This window comes from Nanorana parkeri, unplaced genomic scaffold, assembly GCF_000935625.1.
Source record: "Nanorana parkeri isolate BGI_ZX_2015 unplaced genomic scaffold, ASM93562v1 scaffold120, whole genome shotgun sequence".
Lineage (NCBI taxonomy): Eukaryota > Metazoa > Chordata > Amphibia > Anura > Dicroglossidae > Nanorana > Nanorana parkeri.
The window spans coordinates 226442-241291 of NW_017306388.1; the positions used below are offsets into that span (position 1 = coordinate 226442).

General features: G+C 40.0%; 1 protein-coding gene across 5 annotated transcripts in view; it reads left to right on the forward strand.

The window, feature by feature from the left end:
• The window catches only part of PHF21B (PHD finger protein 21B), a 107281-nt gene extending 93135 nt beyond the window's left edge, over positions 1–14146 (forward strand). For 4 of the 5 annotated variants that reach the window (XM_018553444.1, XM_018553443.1, XM_018553446.1 and 1 more), the window contains exons 9-13: positions 2796–2818; positions 7805–7963; positions 10215–10287; positions 12616–12719; positions 13655–14146. In XM_018553444.1, coding sequence (XP_018408946.1) covers positions 2796–2818; positions 7805–7963; positions 10215–10287; positions 12616–12719; positions 13655–13888 — 593 coding nt within the window. In that variant the 3' untranslated portion in view covers positions 13889–14146. The remainder of the gene's footprint in view (positions 1–2795; positions 2819–7804; positions 7964–10214; positions 10288–12615; positions 12720–13654) is intronic. The other variant, XM_018553448.1, reaches the window with a different exon arrangement.
• Positions 14147–14850: the final 704 nt, after the last annotated feature.

The window sequence follows — 14850 nt, forward strand, 5'->3', positions numbered from 1 at the left end:
TTTCAGGATCTGCTAAGAAACTTTAAATGCACCCAAACTCTTGTTAAGACTAGAACATCTAAGCACAGGAGAACTTGATCTGGGAAGCATGAAGTTTATTTATACATCCCAGGTCATTTGTCCTGTATTCAAATAACCTAAAGGTAGAAGTGCCAATGTGAATGTAGCCTGAAAGGTACACTTTGTTTTGCTTGGAAGGTGATGTAAAGGTCTGCATGTGAAATTACTCTTTATGCTGCTACAGTTTTAGCCTTGGTGTGAATATTCAGAGTATCGTTCTCCCTTCCTTTCCCCCCCTTTCCATATATATATAAACAGGAATGTATGTCCAGCACACAGAAAAAATATAATGCTCTGCAAACTGTAAAACATAATAGAAACACAACAGGAACATAAAGTGACACTAAGCTCAGGAGATAAATCTTAAAAATGCATTCAAGTACCCTAACTATTAACAAAAATGTAGATTATTTGTGTATCACTCGGCTGTAGATCCTTTTAATCAGCTCTGAATTGGTGCGGACACTGTCCTTCCTTCTGGAGGGTGGCTACTTGTGTTCCCCATGGTCCCTGTGTGTGTTGTAAAGTAGCCACCGCTCCAAGCTCACTCCTGTGATGGACTACAATCTCATGTTTAGTTTACTCATTTATACTGACACTATAGTCCATCACGGGAGTGAGCTGGGCTACTTTACAACACATACAGTGACCATGGGGAACAAAAATAGCCCCCCTCCAGAAGGAAGGACAGTGTCCGCACCAATTCAGAGCTGATTAAAAGGATCTACAGCCGAGTGATACACAAATAAGATACATTTTTGTTAATAAGGTACTTAAATGTATTTCTAAGATTTAACTTCTGAGTTTAGTGTCACTTTAAAGCTGCCTTAATGCAGGGATGGCCAAACTGCGCCCTCCAGCTGTGGTGGAACTACGATTACCATGAGGCTTTGCAAGATTCTCACAGCCACAGACATGACTCCCTGGGAGAGATGCTTCATGGGATTTGTTGTTTCACCACAGCTGGAGGGCCGGAGTCTGGCCATCCCTGCCTTAATGATACTAAATGGAGCACAGCCTACAATACAGAGTTGACAGTTTGCCCACCTCCTCCTGCATTTCTTTTGAGCCCATCATTATGATGGACTTCCTTACTGACCAATAGTTTGAGGGGATTATTATAATAATGACAAGGGTGGAAGAGCTGCCCTTGTGGATGTTTTGCATAGGGGTATATATGTGGAAACGAAGTAACTAGACTCCCCTGTTGATTGAAAATACTCTTTTAAACAAATTCAGTTTGCTTGGTTCTAACTAAGTTTGTTTATAGACTTAATAGAAACATTGGTTCAACCCACAGAACAGCTATCAGTGCTGTGTGATATGTAACTGGTTACTAGTATTGTATTGCCTTTGTTATGATATAGCACAAGCACACAAAATGGCTGCCACGGGTATTGGCTCTGTAGTGGTGTTACTGGTGCTTAGTTTAGGCCACATCATCATAAACACTCCTGAATTGATGAGATCCTTTCCCTTCTGAAACATATCGTTCATTAGTCAGTTTAATATGTGTGCTGATATTTTTGGGCTATTTTAAAGCTGCTTCTTGCCATAGAACCAGTTGGTCTTATTTTCTTCAAACTGATAGAAGGACATATTTCCAAATTTCAGTGGACTTTTTAATGCAGACAGTAGCTTAATTTTCTGCAAAGACCTAACAGTCCACAGGCTTATTAATTTACAGAACTTGGAATTAGGGATGCACCGATATATCGGCCGCCAAAACATATCGGCTGAAAATTGCACTTTTGGCATAATGCCGAAAGTGCCATTTTCTGGCTAATACAGCGGTGCATCCGTGATTTCTCTCCTCCCCGCTGGGTGCTGCTCTGTGTCCCAGCGGGGAGGAGAGAAAGTGTCACACGAGGCCAAGCGCTGCAGGAGGAGAGAGCTGTGAGCGGCCAGCATCTCCTCCCCGCCTCCTGTCACAGATCGGCAAATCGGTGTGTGGGCGGAGATAGCTAGCCCTGTCCCAAGAGGCTGAGCTTTCCTTCCGCTCTGCTGTCAGAAAGGAGAGCGGGTACAAGCACTCAGTGATCAGTGATCGCTAAGTGTTTGTAAATAATTGAGGACATAGTATGGTTTCTGTGTCCTCAATAATGAATGAATGGGAAGTGATCTATATCACCTCCTGTTCATTCATGATTGTGGTTATAGTAAACATACTCTGTTCTCATGTTGTGATTGAACAGGAACACTCAGTATAGAGGATTCCTGTTCATTGATAACAGGGGCTGCAGAAAGAGATTGAGGGGTCTGTGTCCTCTTTTTCTTTTTTAAACGGGAAATCTCAGGGGTCTGTTTAGACCCCTAATATATCCCTAATATATCCCGGAAGCCCCTAAAAGTAAAGTAAAAAAGAAAAATATTTAATAAAAAATGATTAAATAAATAAAAATGAATATTAAAAATGAAAAAGTTTTAAAAAATCAATAAAATATTTATAAAATTTGAAAAAGTTAAAATAAAAAACATTTTCTGTTTCGGCCTGACCATTTTTTTTAATTTCGGTTTTGTTTCGGTTTGGAAATTTTCATTTCAGTGCACCTCCTACTTAGAATGTATCCATCAAGTTAATCATAACAGCATACATATCCTGCATGAACAGTGTATGCACTAACCCTACAACACTCACCACGTACCCCTCGCATAGTTTGTACCCCTCCTTGCTTTGTTGCACATTTGCTCTCACTCTGTCCACTAACCTGTTTTTACCCTTCTTTATATGCTAGCCATTTCGGATTCCTGTTGGAAGGTATGTTTGTAAGGTTTACCCAATAATTACTTTGTTGTTAGAGATATCGCTTCTATTCAACGTCCCTTTTTTGTAACCTTTGAGGTGACAATGTCAAGGAGAAAAGGATTTCTAGAAGGGCTGTCGGCATACAATCAGCTGCAAAAGTTCTGGGACAATGTTTAGATATGTGTGTGATCGTATAAGCAGGAAGAAACATGTCACCGGGACATTGTCCATCGATAAACAACCTGTATTAACTTGTGCAGAAGTACCCTTAACTTGTGCAGAAGTACCCTTAGGACGTGCCCATAGGGTTCCAGGTTTTAGATCTACAATAAAATTGGGCTGGTGACGTATGTATTTTCATGGTGTATTAGATATATCTACGTGTGTATAGTACCACATCCAGAGAAATGATTGCAAACCAGATAAAAACAATGTGCCCGACGTTAATGGTACCCAATCTCACACATGTAACATTTTTAATATACTTTATTATTAAAGTTGTTGGAAATCCATAAAAAAACCTTATTATTATATCTACACACAACATATACATATAGATACACAGGGGGGCATTGATCAAAACTGGAGCAGACACAATCTGGGGCAGCTGTGCATGGCAACCAATCAGCTTCTCTGTCTCATTTTCAAATCTTCCTGAGCAAACTGAAGAGAGAAGCTGATTGGTTGCCCTGGGCAATTGCTCCAGATTTTGTCTGCTCCAGTTTTGATAAATTCCCCCCAATGGGTCTCAATATTCTGAGGGATATCCCACTTACCCCTACTGGGCTAGCCTTGTACTACATTATCATATCTCGTTCATTAATAAATCAACTTCATCCTAGTTATTGTACATGCCAGTACTCCCAGCTCGGTGGGGGTATATATATCTTATATATCTTGTATATTTATTTTCATGGTAGCTGACATCCCTATCTTTATGGCTACCGTGAATTCTGTGATCTCTGGATATGTAGCCCATCCTGTGTAAGGGTAAGGGCTCTTAATTTTCTTGTCACTCATTCTTTTAGGGATCCACTGAGTAACCTTTCAGTCAGTTGTATGCTGAATGGTGTGCTCTGTGGTCATACAATGTATCTTCCGTAGTCGGAAATCTCTGCTGTACGTTGATATCACTGCAGTTTATAATTGTTGACATCGTTGGCCTGTAATGTTTTAGACATAAAAAAAGAGGGGATTCTATAGTGAAGCTGTATTCCATTAACCCAGTCATTCCCTGTCAAGATCAACTCTCAAATAAATTATAATTTACCAAGACATTCCCTCCCAAAAGAGATATCCAAGTAGGGATAACAATCATAAATCAATATATTATGTACCAAAACATCAAATATTTTTGCATATAATATATTGGATACATTATGGATGAAAAGATTTTTTGCATGTGATATATTGATTTGTGATTGTTATCTCTGCTTGGATATCTCTTAGGAGGGAATGATTGGTAAATTATACATTTTTTAGACTTCTTATTATGTGAAAAATAGTTCAAAGAATACAGTATCTGATATCGAAACGTTTTTCTATTGGATAGACTAAGGGGATGGTGAATCCCCAATAAGGTTTTTCCCAATCTGTGAACAATGGGGGAGATTACTTTTTCCATCCTGTAGACACTACAGGCAGTCCCCGAGTTACATACATCCGACTTACATACGACTCCGACTTACAAACAGAGGTTATTACTGTACAGCAGGGGTAGTTGTAATGCTACTGCGCTCATGCTGACGAGGACTGCCCGCTTTTTTGGATCTGGTTTGTAGTACTGTACTTACATTACAGGAAGTTGTCTCTTGTTAGACGTGCAGACGAGGGGTGCGCGCCGCTTCTTCCGGGTCACTGTGAGGTTTTTACTGCGGTCTGTATCCTCATTAGAAAGATTTAATATCACTTCCTGTCCTTGAGACAACAGGAAGTGAGAGGAAATCTACCCCTAGGAAGGGAAATTCATGGGAAAAAGGTGTCTCTTCTGAAGCTTTATCACCAATCCTTGTTTCCACGACAACCCAAAATTTTCAAAATCCAATTGTCACAGGGACAGAAAGTGAGGTGAAATCTTCTGAACAGGGGCACACACAGCAAAACAAATGTTACAGGGGGTTAACCCTTCCCTATGCTATCCAAAACAAATGTACCTGTTCCAACTTACATACAAATTATTTTCTTTTAAGGCTATTGGACTGTGAGCAGAAATCAGTCCTATGTGTTCACAGACAGAAATACTAACCTGACAAATACAAACCACACATTTTATCTCTTCCTCCTACTATCTACAACACTTTAAAGCTGAACTCCAGCATTACCTTCAGTTGTCCTTTGTACTGAAATTGCTTACTCTGATTTCACTGCACACTTCCCAGTGTGCATTACAAGCTGCAGCTAGTCAGTCTGTCTCATTTCCTGGCTGGAGGACATCCAGCATCATCTAGCACTTTCCTCTCCAGCCTCACTGTCCCTGGCTCCTGCTTCTTTCATTAATAGCATCCACCCATCAAGGCATTTTGATATTTGCATAACTCCTCTGAAGAGCCTGTCCACTGCTTATATCAGGACCGAGGACTTTTGAAAGGAGTACTGAAGCAGGGTGCTATGATGTTTTCAGAAGTCTTTGTACAGCACCCTACTGACCCCTCCCACCAGCTATGATCTGCCTGCATTGTATAGAGAAGCACAGATACCCAGTGATGACATCACATGGTCTAAAATAAAGTACAAGGTAAATACTAGGGATGCACCCATACCAGTGTTTCGGTATCGAGTACGAGTACCGATATTTTTACCAATTGTTTTTTAACCTATACCAGAAGACCCATTAACCACTTGAAGTCCGCAGTGTTAAACCCCCTTTTTGTCCAGGCCATTTTTCAGTATTCAGCGCTGTGGTACTTTGACTGACATTTATTCAGTTATGCAACGCTGTACTGAAATTAATTTTATACCATTTTTAGGGGACAGATGGAGCTTTCTTTCGGTGGTATTTAATCACAACTGGGGTTTTTATTTTTTACTACATTAAGGAAAAATTACCGAAAATGTAAAAAAGAACTGTTTCCCCTATATTAAATTATAAAACATTTATTATTACCCAATTTTCTGGTAAAATATAAAACGCTGGGTCACGTCAGGTAAAAAGACACCAAACATGTCAAGCCTTAAAATTGCGCGCGTGCGAAACCTCAAAAAACTACAATACCCAAAATTGGCCATAGGCGACGCTTTAAAAGCTTTTACCGCTCATCAGTTTAGTGTTATCAGTGATTGATAGCTCTAAAATTATTGCTCTCACTCTGACATTCGCGGCGATATCTAACATGTGTAGCGCAATTGTAATTTTCGCGCGCTGGCGCATCGAACGCGGATGTACAATTATATGTGCGTAAACGTGGGGGTGGGGTTGGGTAATGACTCGCCCAAATACTTGGTATCGGCACAGATACCAATACTAGTATCTGTAAATACAGATATAGACCTATTTAATTACATTTTTACATATACAAAGTAGATATAGAGGCACTCACGGGTCTTGCAGCGGAGAAGTCAAAGCATCAGCATTTTATGGACTGAGCTCCACCGAAACATTGACAATAAAATGCTGATGCTTTGACTTCTCCGCTGCAAGACCCGTGAGTGCCTCTATATCTTCTTTGGATTTGTATGGATATTTTTGTGGAGGTGCACCTGGGCATTTACCTTACAAATAGAGCGTGGTGGCTAACTCTGGGACCATTTATTTTTTACATATATGCATGACAGTTTCTGGTCCACAATATGGTCTTTCTTTGCATGTATGGCATTGCCAATAGGAATCACAGCATGCACTGGGTGGGAGGAGTTGGGGGTCTCTGTAACTAAAAACTAAAACAATTTACACATTTCACATGCTTTACACGGCTGAGAGTGTGCAGCAGATTATAACATGAAATATTTTTTTACATCAAGTATCTGATTGCTCAATAACATTTCAGGGTTGTACATTTTTTTCAACTAATATTGATCTATGCTGTAAAACTAGAACATCTTCTTCACTGGGTCAGGTTATTTCCCATTTACATCTACACTGAAAAGATACATGGTTTTAAGATATGATATGATATTATACATCCCTGTTCATAAATATGCTGCGTCTGTGAAAGTCTGCCATTTATTTATATTTCTCAGGATGTTTTATGTTTCATGTTTACAGGCTGTTATTGTTGGTCTTTTTTCCATGATCATTTCTGTTCTCTATAAACTGGCGATAAAAAATGTAATAGGAAGTTACTTAAGAAATATTAGCAATGGTGTAGCAAATTGGCAAAGAAATGATAAGGCCACTGCTCCAAGCTCGCTTCCGTCACGGACTATAACTTCAATACAAATTAGTAAACTAAACGTGAGATTGTAGTCCATGAAAAGAGTGAGCTTGGAGCGGTGACTACTTTACAACACACACAGGAACCATGGGGAACAAAAGTAGCCCCCCTCCAGATGGAAGGACAGTGTCAGCACCACTTCAGAGATGGTTTGAGGATCTACAGCCGAGTGATACACAGATAAGATAAATTTTTGTTCATAGTTAGGGTACTTGAATGCATTTTTAAGATTTAACTCCTGAGTGTAGTGTCACTTTAAGCATACAGTAGTGAGATGCATTCTGATTGGTTGCTGTGGGTTACTAGAGGTTTCAGGGTCGGTTGTTATATAAGCTGTTTTTGTTACGTACAAATTGCCTTTATCCCAAAACGGTTTCAGTTACAGTTGCAAGTGCTGTCAAATCCCAGTTGGCACTTTTTATATTATGTGATTGTTTATACAATTTGTGATTTAATTTGTCACATTTATTGGTATTTAAACTCTGCAATGAGTGCTATCAGAACATTCAGTCTTGAAAAATGCAATTTGTGGCGTTAATTTGATGATTACTTTCTTTTATTAGCAAAAAGGAAAAGAAAATCAAACATCTTTGTGATAATTTGTTTTCTCTTTGTTATTTGTTGATAGGATCAGATCATTCACGATGAACACTGCTCAGCATGCAAACGTGGCAATAATTTGCAGCCCTGTGGAAACTGCCCAAGAGCTTACCATGTAAACTGCTTGGACTCACCTGTGAAAATAGCACCCAAGGGGGTGTGGATGTGTCCTAAGTGCCAGCAAAAGGTGAGAAGCAGCATACCACACCATGCTGTTAACTGTGCAGTTTTTACTTTATTTTAAAGTTGACCTTTCAGTAACCTTACAAGTCTGCCTGAGCAAAGTCCTCACATGTCATAATATACTACAGCTACTGTAAAATGTATTTTGTTTTCTGCATGATGGTGCTAATAAAAGTTCCTGCCTGGACTGTGGCACTCCTTGGAGTTTCCTGTGTTACAGAGGAATGCTTAATTATTGTTAAGGTGTATCCTTCAGTAACTTTGCAAATTTGCATGAATAAATTACTCCCATGTCAAAATATACAACAGTAAGAGGTATCTTTAATAGGGGCTGCAACCAATTAATCTCATAATCGATTAGTTGGTTGGATCCCTAGCTCTCTCCTCCATGCTGGGAGGAGGCCACAGCAAGCAGTGGGCGGTCGCAACAGCCAGCTTGCTATTGGCTATTGCAGTTTGAAATGGCCAATAGCAGGCTGGCTATTGCACCAGCCCACTACCTGCTGTATTTGCCACTGGCAGCTGTTATTCCCTGGCTGAAATCAAGCGCCATGTGCTTCCAATTATTTAAAAAATAATAACAATAAAAGGTGGGAAAAAGGTCATTTTGGTTTCGGCCTGACAAATTCTGCTGCGGGAGGTGCGTTACAGTGCCACTCATTTCAGTGGCACCCCAAACGTGCCTCCCACCCACAGTGTGATCGTCCATACTGGAACGCACGGTAACGCAATGTTGTGCGTTCCAGAGCAGTGCAATTGCAAATTGTTGTGCATGAACATACAATGTACCACCCAAGCCTTGAGATATTGAACCCTTTCTTAGAACAGGCAGTGTGCACATCTAGATCTGCCAGCACAGTACAGAGTTAACTATGGTAAATATAGTTCCCCAGCCCCCTCCTAAACATTACATAGAACGGGAAAGCTAGAAAGGGAAATTAGATTTTTTAGCAAGTAAAAAAAAAAAAAAAAAGGTAAAATGTTACCTTACTTGCTAAAAATCTTTTTACTTGCTAAAAAATGTTTGAATATTTTTTTAAAGTTCTACTGCGTGAATGAGAACATGTAAAAAGAAGACGTAATCCCTATTTGGCTGCAAAAGTTTAAATACACTATAAGGTAATCCTGATCCCACATATTGTCCTGTTTCTACGAAGGTCCAGAGTCATCATTTGAGAGTTCATAAGATATCAATATATAGCCCATAAACAATCGATCTAGTTGCACAAGTTGATGACTTCTGTTTTATTTTGAACTTACTCTGTATTAGAATAGGGGACAGCTAGAACTCTTGTCAGGTTTTATTTTTGTCTGTTGCAGTTGCATATTTTCTCATTTCCTGTCTGATGAAACCATTGTCAGCAGGACAGGAAGTGAAGATAAAGGTCTCAAACGGAGCCCCCAAAGGAGTTCTAATACTTCCCCACTCTGTTTTTAAAAAAAGGAACGTTTTTGACATACACCCTCAGGACATTTCAATGGACTTTCTGACTTTAAAGAAGAACTATGAGGCTAAGTATTTTCCCCATAGTTCTCCTTAGGGTAACGGGAGGACACAAACTAGCGTCCTCCCGTTACCCTAAGCTCAGTATACTGCAAGCTGTAGCTCGCGGTATACTGAGACGTAGCAGTATACCGCGAGCAGCTGCTCGCGGTATACTGAGGCGAGGTTCTCAAATTCAGTATTATATTAGGTTTGACAGAGAAATCATATATGTTTATAAGTTGGTATTTTCAGTTTGCTTAGGGAGCTGTAAATAATAACTATAAAGGATCACTCTACCCTAAACCCCTTCCCTACACACCCTGACAAATTGATACTGTATGCATTATGTGAAAGACCTACCAATAACATTCACAGATAATGTAGAGAACTCCCACATGTGCACAGAAAATGAGATATTTGCCTCTCCGCTGTCCAGCCTTTTCATCTGCTTCATTGTGGACAATTGAACAATTGGTATTTTAGACAGGAAGTCGGCTGTGTGTTGGATAATATTGCTCCTTGCTGTGTCCATGGTTTAAAATACTTACTGCGCTAATGATCTACAAGTTTAACACTTTTATTCCTAAACACTTTTACAAATTCTTTTTAGATATTGCAGTGTGTGAAAGTGATGCTATTTATGAGCCTTTTAACTACAAATTTATTTTTTCTCCAGACACACCTTTTTTCTGTACCGTTTTCTTTTTTCTTTTCTTTTGCTTGTGTTGAAATAAAATGTTTCCTCTTGCCTTTCTTTGTCTGCCTTCAGGTATTAAAGAAGGAGACAGTGCCATGGAGTGGAGCTGTTGCTATTGTTCAGTCCTATGTAACACATAAATCAGGTATGGTCCTTTTTATCATGGCTGAAGACTATACAGTGTATATATCATGGAGTGAGTGAAGCTGTGTTGTAAGCCGCCTTTAACGTTTATACATTTACTAGTGACTGTGGAAGAGAGACACCTGTATGGTTAGTTTCTCTGTGTTTAACTGGGTTCAGATATTCGCAGATGAAAAAGGAGTGGACGGTACTTTGGATTTTAATGTGGCAGAACACACAAAGTGGAGGAACACAGTAATCTGCAGGAACATAGTGAGAGGGGTGACTTAGTCTCCTTTATCACTTCACTATGGCACCATAAGTCTAACAGAGGGGCCACTCAAATTTTGCATCAATGAATTGAAAAATTCTCCAGCACTCAGTTTAGCTCAAGTTCGTTCAAAATAGCGGAAGACCTCCAGTGTGTATCTGCACCAAATACAACAAACCCCCAAAAAACATTTATAAGTAGCAAAGAAAAAGGTGCAGGATGGTGGCGCATGCAGTGCACTGGACAATACAGTACAATGCAAACACCCTTGGGGTTCTTCAGGTGCCTTGTTTGGACCTCTGTGTGAGTCTGACTTCTCCAAGATAAGCCTGCTCTTGGTTTATTTATTGATACAAGTATGTCATAGGTTAGGCATTCGGTTAGTTAAGATTGATGGACTGCACTTTACAGTGGTGCCTTGATGCTGCAGTGAGGCCTCACATGTATTTGCAAATGGAACAATGCAAACAAAAGGTGTAATGCAACAAAAACCATGTAAATGTTAGGTTAGAAGCTGTTAAAAACACTTTTGTGTGCTGACTAGCTGGATTGAGTGCTGGGGAGTTCAATATATTGCCCCATTCACATGCACCTTTCCCTTGTTAATTGTAAATTGAGTGGCTGCCATTTTTTTGTTTTTTTGCTTGGCTAAAACTCAAAGTGTTCCCCTGATATATGTAAAGGGGTGTTTAGGACCAAACAAAAGACAAAGAGCGCCTCCATCGCGTGTAAACGCTTTAATAAAATGAATTAAACACATAAAATCATACTCACAAAAATTGAGTTTTTACAGGCATGAATTGAATAAAAACACGAGCAGTTGAGCCCACCGGCTGCTCTTCCTCCCTGAGGTTAGGTTAACGTTTCTGAGGCCACGCCTCCTTCATCAGAACCACGCTGAAGGTTGTTGGCTGCTAGTGTTTAGGACCAGTTCACTACAAGCCGTTACACATGAAATAGTTATTATTGGAAAATTAGGAGCCTGGAAGTAAACGGCACAATCCGAGGACTGAACACATTATGGGGCAGTGTAAGCTGGTTTTGCTGCCCATTTTGCATTGTTTGTCAGTGTGTGTAAAAACGTACAATGCGTGGCATTTTGATGCGTGATTTTACCATACATTAAATGTGCTGCCATGAGTTTCCATTGATTTTTATAAAACAGACCAGTGTGAATGCAGCCTAATGGCAGGTTAAAGAAGTACTCCAGACAAATAAAATCTTAACCCTTGCAGTGGAGCTACCCCCTCATGGCAGTTGGGTGCTCGTTTTGTCTAGGGAGCTAAAATAACTCACCTGAACCGCGATCCCGGCTGGCTGTTATTCCCACCCCTTCAGCCTCCCTCCCCAACTGCTCCAGCAGTCTAACCAGTAAATCATCACATCCTATAAAGTGTATAGGACGTGAGGATGCCAAGAGACAGACAATCGCTGGAGCAGAGGAGGAGACCAGCTGAAGGGACCAGTGAAGAATCCAGCCAAGATTGTGGTTTGGGAGAGTATAACTCTGTTATTTTAGCATCCTTGACAAAATGCGCACTTAACCCTTACAGTGCAGGGTAGCCCAATTGCAAGGGTTAAGACTTTCTTTGTCCAGAGTTCTTCTTTGAGGTCAGGTCTCTGTGCAGGCCACTAAAGTTCCTCCACACCAAGCACATCAAACTGTGTCTTTATGGAGCTGGCTTTGTGCACAGGGAAAAAAGGGCCTTCACCAAACTGTTACCACAAGATTGGAAGCTCACAGTTGCCAAAAATGTATGTTGTAGCATTAACAGTACCCTTCACTGGAGACACCTGAACTCAATAATTTGGAGGAGTGTCCACATACTTTTAGCCATATAGTATGTATGATGGTCAGGTGTCCACAAACATTTTGCTATATGTCCAGGTGTCTGAACTAGCATAAAAGTCAAGGATCCTGTACTGTATTAAGCTTTTCCATGCTACCTCTAAGCATATGTTTAAAATTATTCTGACGCATTACTGCAGCACATCTGCTCCTTCTTTTGCCTTTGTGTGTGTTTCTGATCTCTTTACCCGTATTTGTGGCAGACAGCTGACCCTCTGTGTTTTTTCCAGTGAAAGAAGAAGAAAAGAGAAAGTTATTGAAGAAAGGTAATGAGTTAAAGAATGAGCAGAGGCAGCTAGAAGATCAGGAGAGACTTCTGAGAGAAGCTATGAAGGTACAGTTTTCAGTAACGTGGAAATCTCGATCAAGTCCTCTTACCTTATTGTACTTTGTTTTATATTTATTTTACTCATTTATATACTGCTGAATCTGCAGAGATTCACTCTATATGTCCTGGTGACCATGGTCACTGGGATGGAAAGTGATGAGAAATCCAAAATGTAAGGATGCCAATGCAACAGGGCATGAGTGGAAGATTTCCAGTGGGTACATCCGTTTGACACCAGCCTAAAATCGTGTTGTCCCTCACTTCTCTCACTAATAGAACACAGACTGCAAAAAAAAGATCTCTGCCAAAGTGGGGCTACCCCTGCACGTGACATCATTAGACGTGATAATGTCACGGGTCCTCAGACCACCAGAGCCTAGCAGCCAGGCGGGACTGAGGATCAGGTGGGTATGTCTTCTTTATTTTTATCCCTAGACCAAAACATGCACTTAACCCTTGCAGTGCAGGGGTAGCTTCACTGCAAGGGTGAATTTTAATAAAATCCTGTTCTTTAAGTAGAACATGTAGAAGAGCTATGGGTTCCTTTCCTAACAGGGACATGCAGTCTGTATATACTTACTTGGTTTGAGGGCTTCCATCTTCACAGGCTAAGCTTCAGAGCCACTCAATGCAAGAGGAGGATACCTGTAATTATGGGGTTTAGTTAGGAGTATGACAAGCTATCGAGATTAAAATGGAAGTCACTTAGCAGCTTTTGATTCATATTTAATGCAAAAAATGTTCATGTTTGACTGAACTGTACCTTTTAAACTTTACTGCTTATTCAGAGGAGTGTTGGCCATGCCGCATTTCCTGAATACAGAGCACTGCACATTCAGTTATTACATACTGGTCCAATCTTTGCTTATTCATTCATACACCGACTTTTATTATTCAGTTTTTAACAATAAGCAACATATTGTATTCTCTCCCTGTCACAGAAATGCTTAGAGCTGAAGAATAGCTTGCTGGCCCGGCAGAGAGGAACTCAGTCATCACTGGAACGCCTCAAAAGTCTCATTAGACTGATACAAAACGAACAGATGCTTCAGGTTACCATGACAACCACGACCACCTCCTCCTCCTCATCCTTGCTAACTGTTCCCTGGATCAAACCCTCCGCCTCCACCCCTGCTTTACACAAAGGCCTGCAGCAGCCTCAGACCAACAACTGACACAGCCAGATGGAACAATAACTTTAAGCAAATTTTGCCAAGAAGGAATACACGAGAATGAAACAAAAAAAAATGAAAGAACTGCCTGTCATTTGTACTCGACAAGTACACGTTCATCAACAGAACTCGCAAACGCATTAACGTGGGTTGCAATAGCGGAGAGACCAGGGCGTGCTACGCTACATGCCAACACCTTCAGTGCTTATGAGTTTCTTCATTTTACTTTTTGGCCTTAAATTACTTATGGATCGTTGAAATTCAAGAAAACTAAAAAAAACAAAGCTGAAAATAAAAACTAAGCAAAAAAAAAAAAAGGGCCAAACTATAGCAAGAGGCATGGGGAAAGTTAGGTCTTGCTTAACTCAATGCAGCTTTTCATTCATACATCAGAAGGCTGAAATATGGTAGTCAATAAGAAAGGGGCTTCAGGACTATATTTCGGGGTTATGGATAGATAATGGAAAAAATTTAAGAGTTGGGGGATTTTTTTCGGACTCCTTATAGCCCTTTGAAGTGAAATTTGCCACACGTATTCAGGTTCATTGTCTAATGGGGCTTCTTTTTTAAAATAAAAAATAATGGGTTATGTTAGGAACTGCTCAGAGCCTTCAAACAAAAAAAGATGATTTTTTTTTCCAGTATTAATACAGCTGATATATCAAGAGAAATCTGTATAAAAACTTAGCGTTTTTAGTGGGATAATGAAGTATTTTCATGCTGACGCTTGTGTATATGCTCGCTCGACTATTTATCGAAGTACGACTGTACAACTCCTTAATTTCATTAAGGTCCTTTATACTTATTTTGCTATCGATGTCTGTCATGAAGCTTTTTGTTCTCCCATTTCCTTCTTTGAAAGATATAACAATGACAAAGTGAGTAACTTTGCTAGAGCGACTTATTTTACATTTTGGTAAAAGAAGAATTTTTTGCTCTCTTTTATTTTTTAAACAGATATTTTA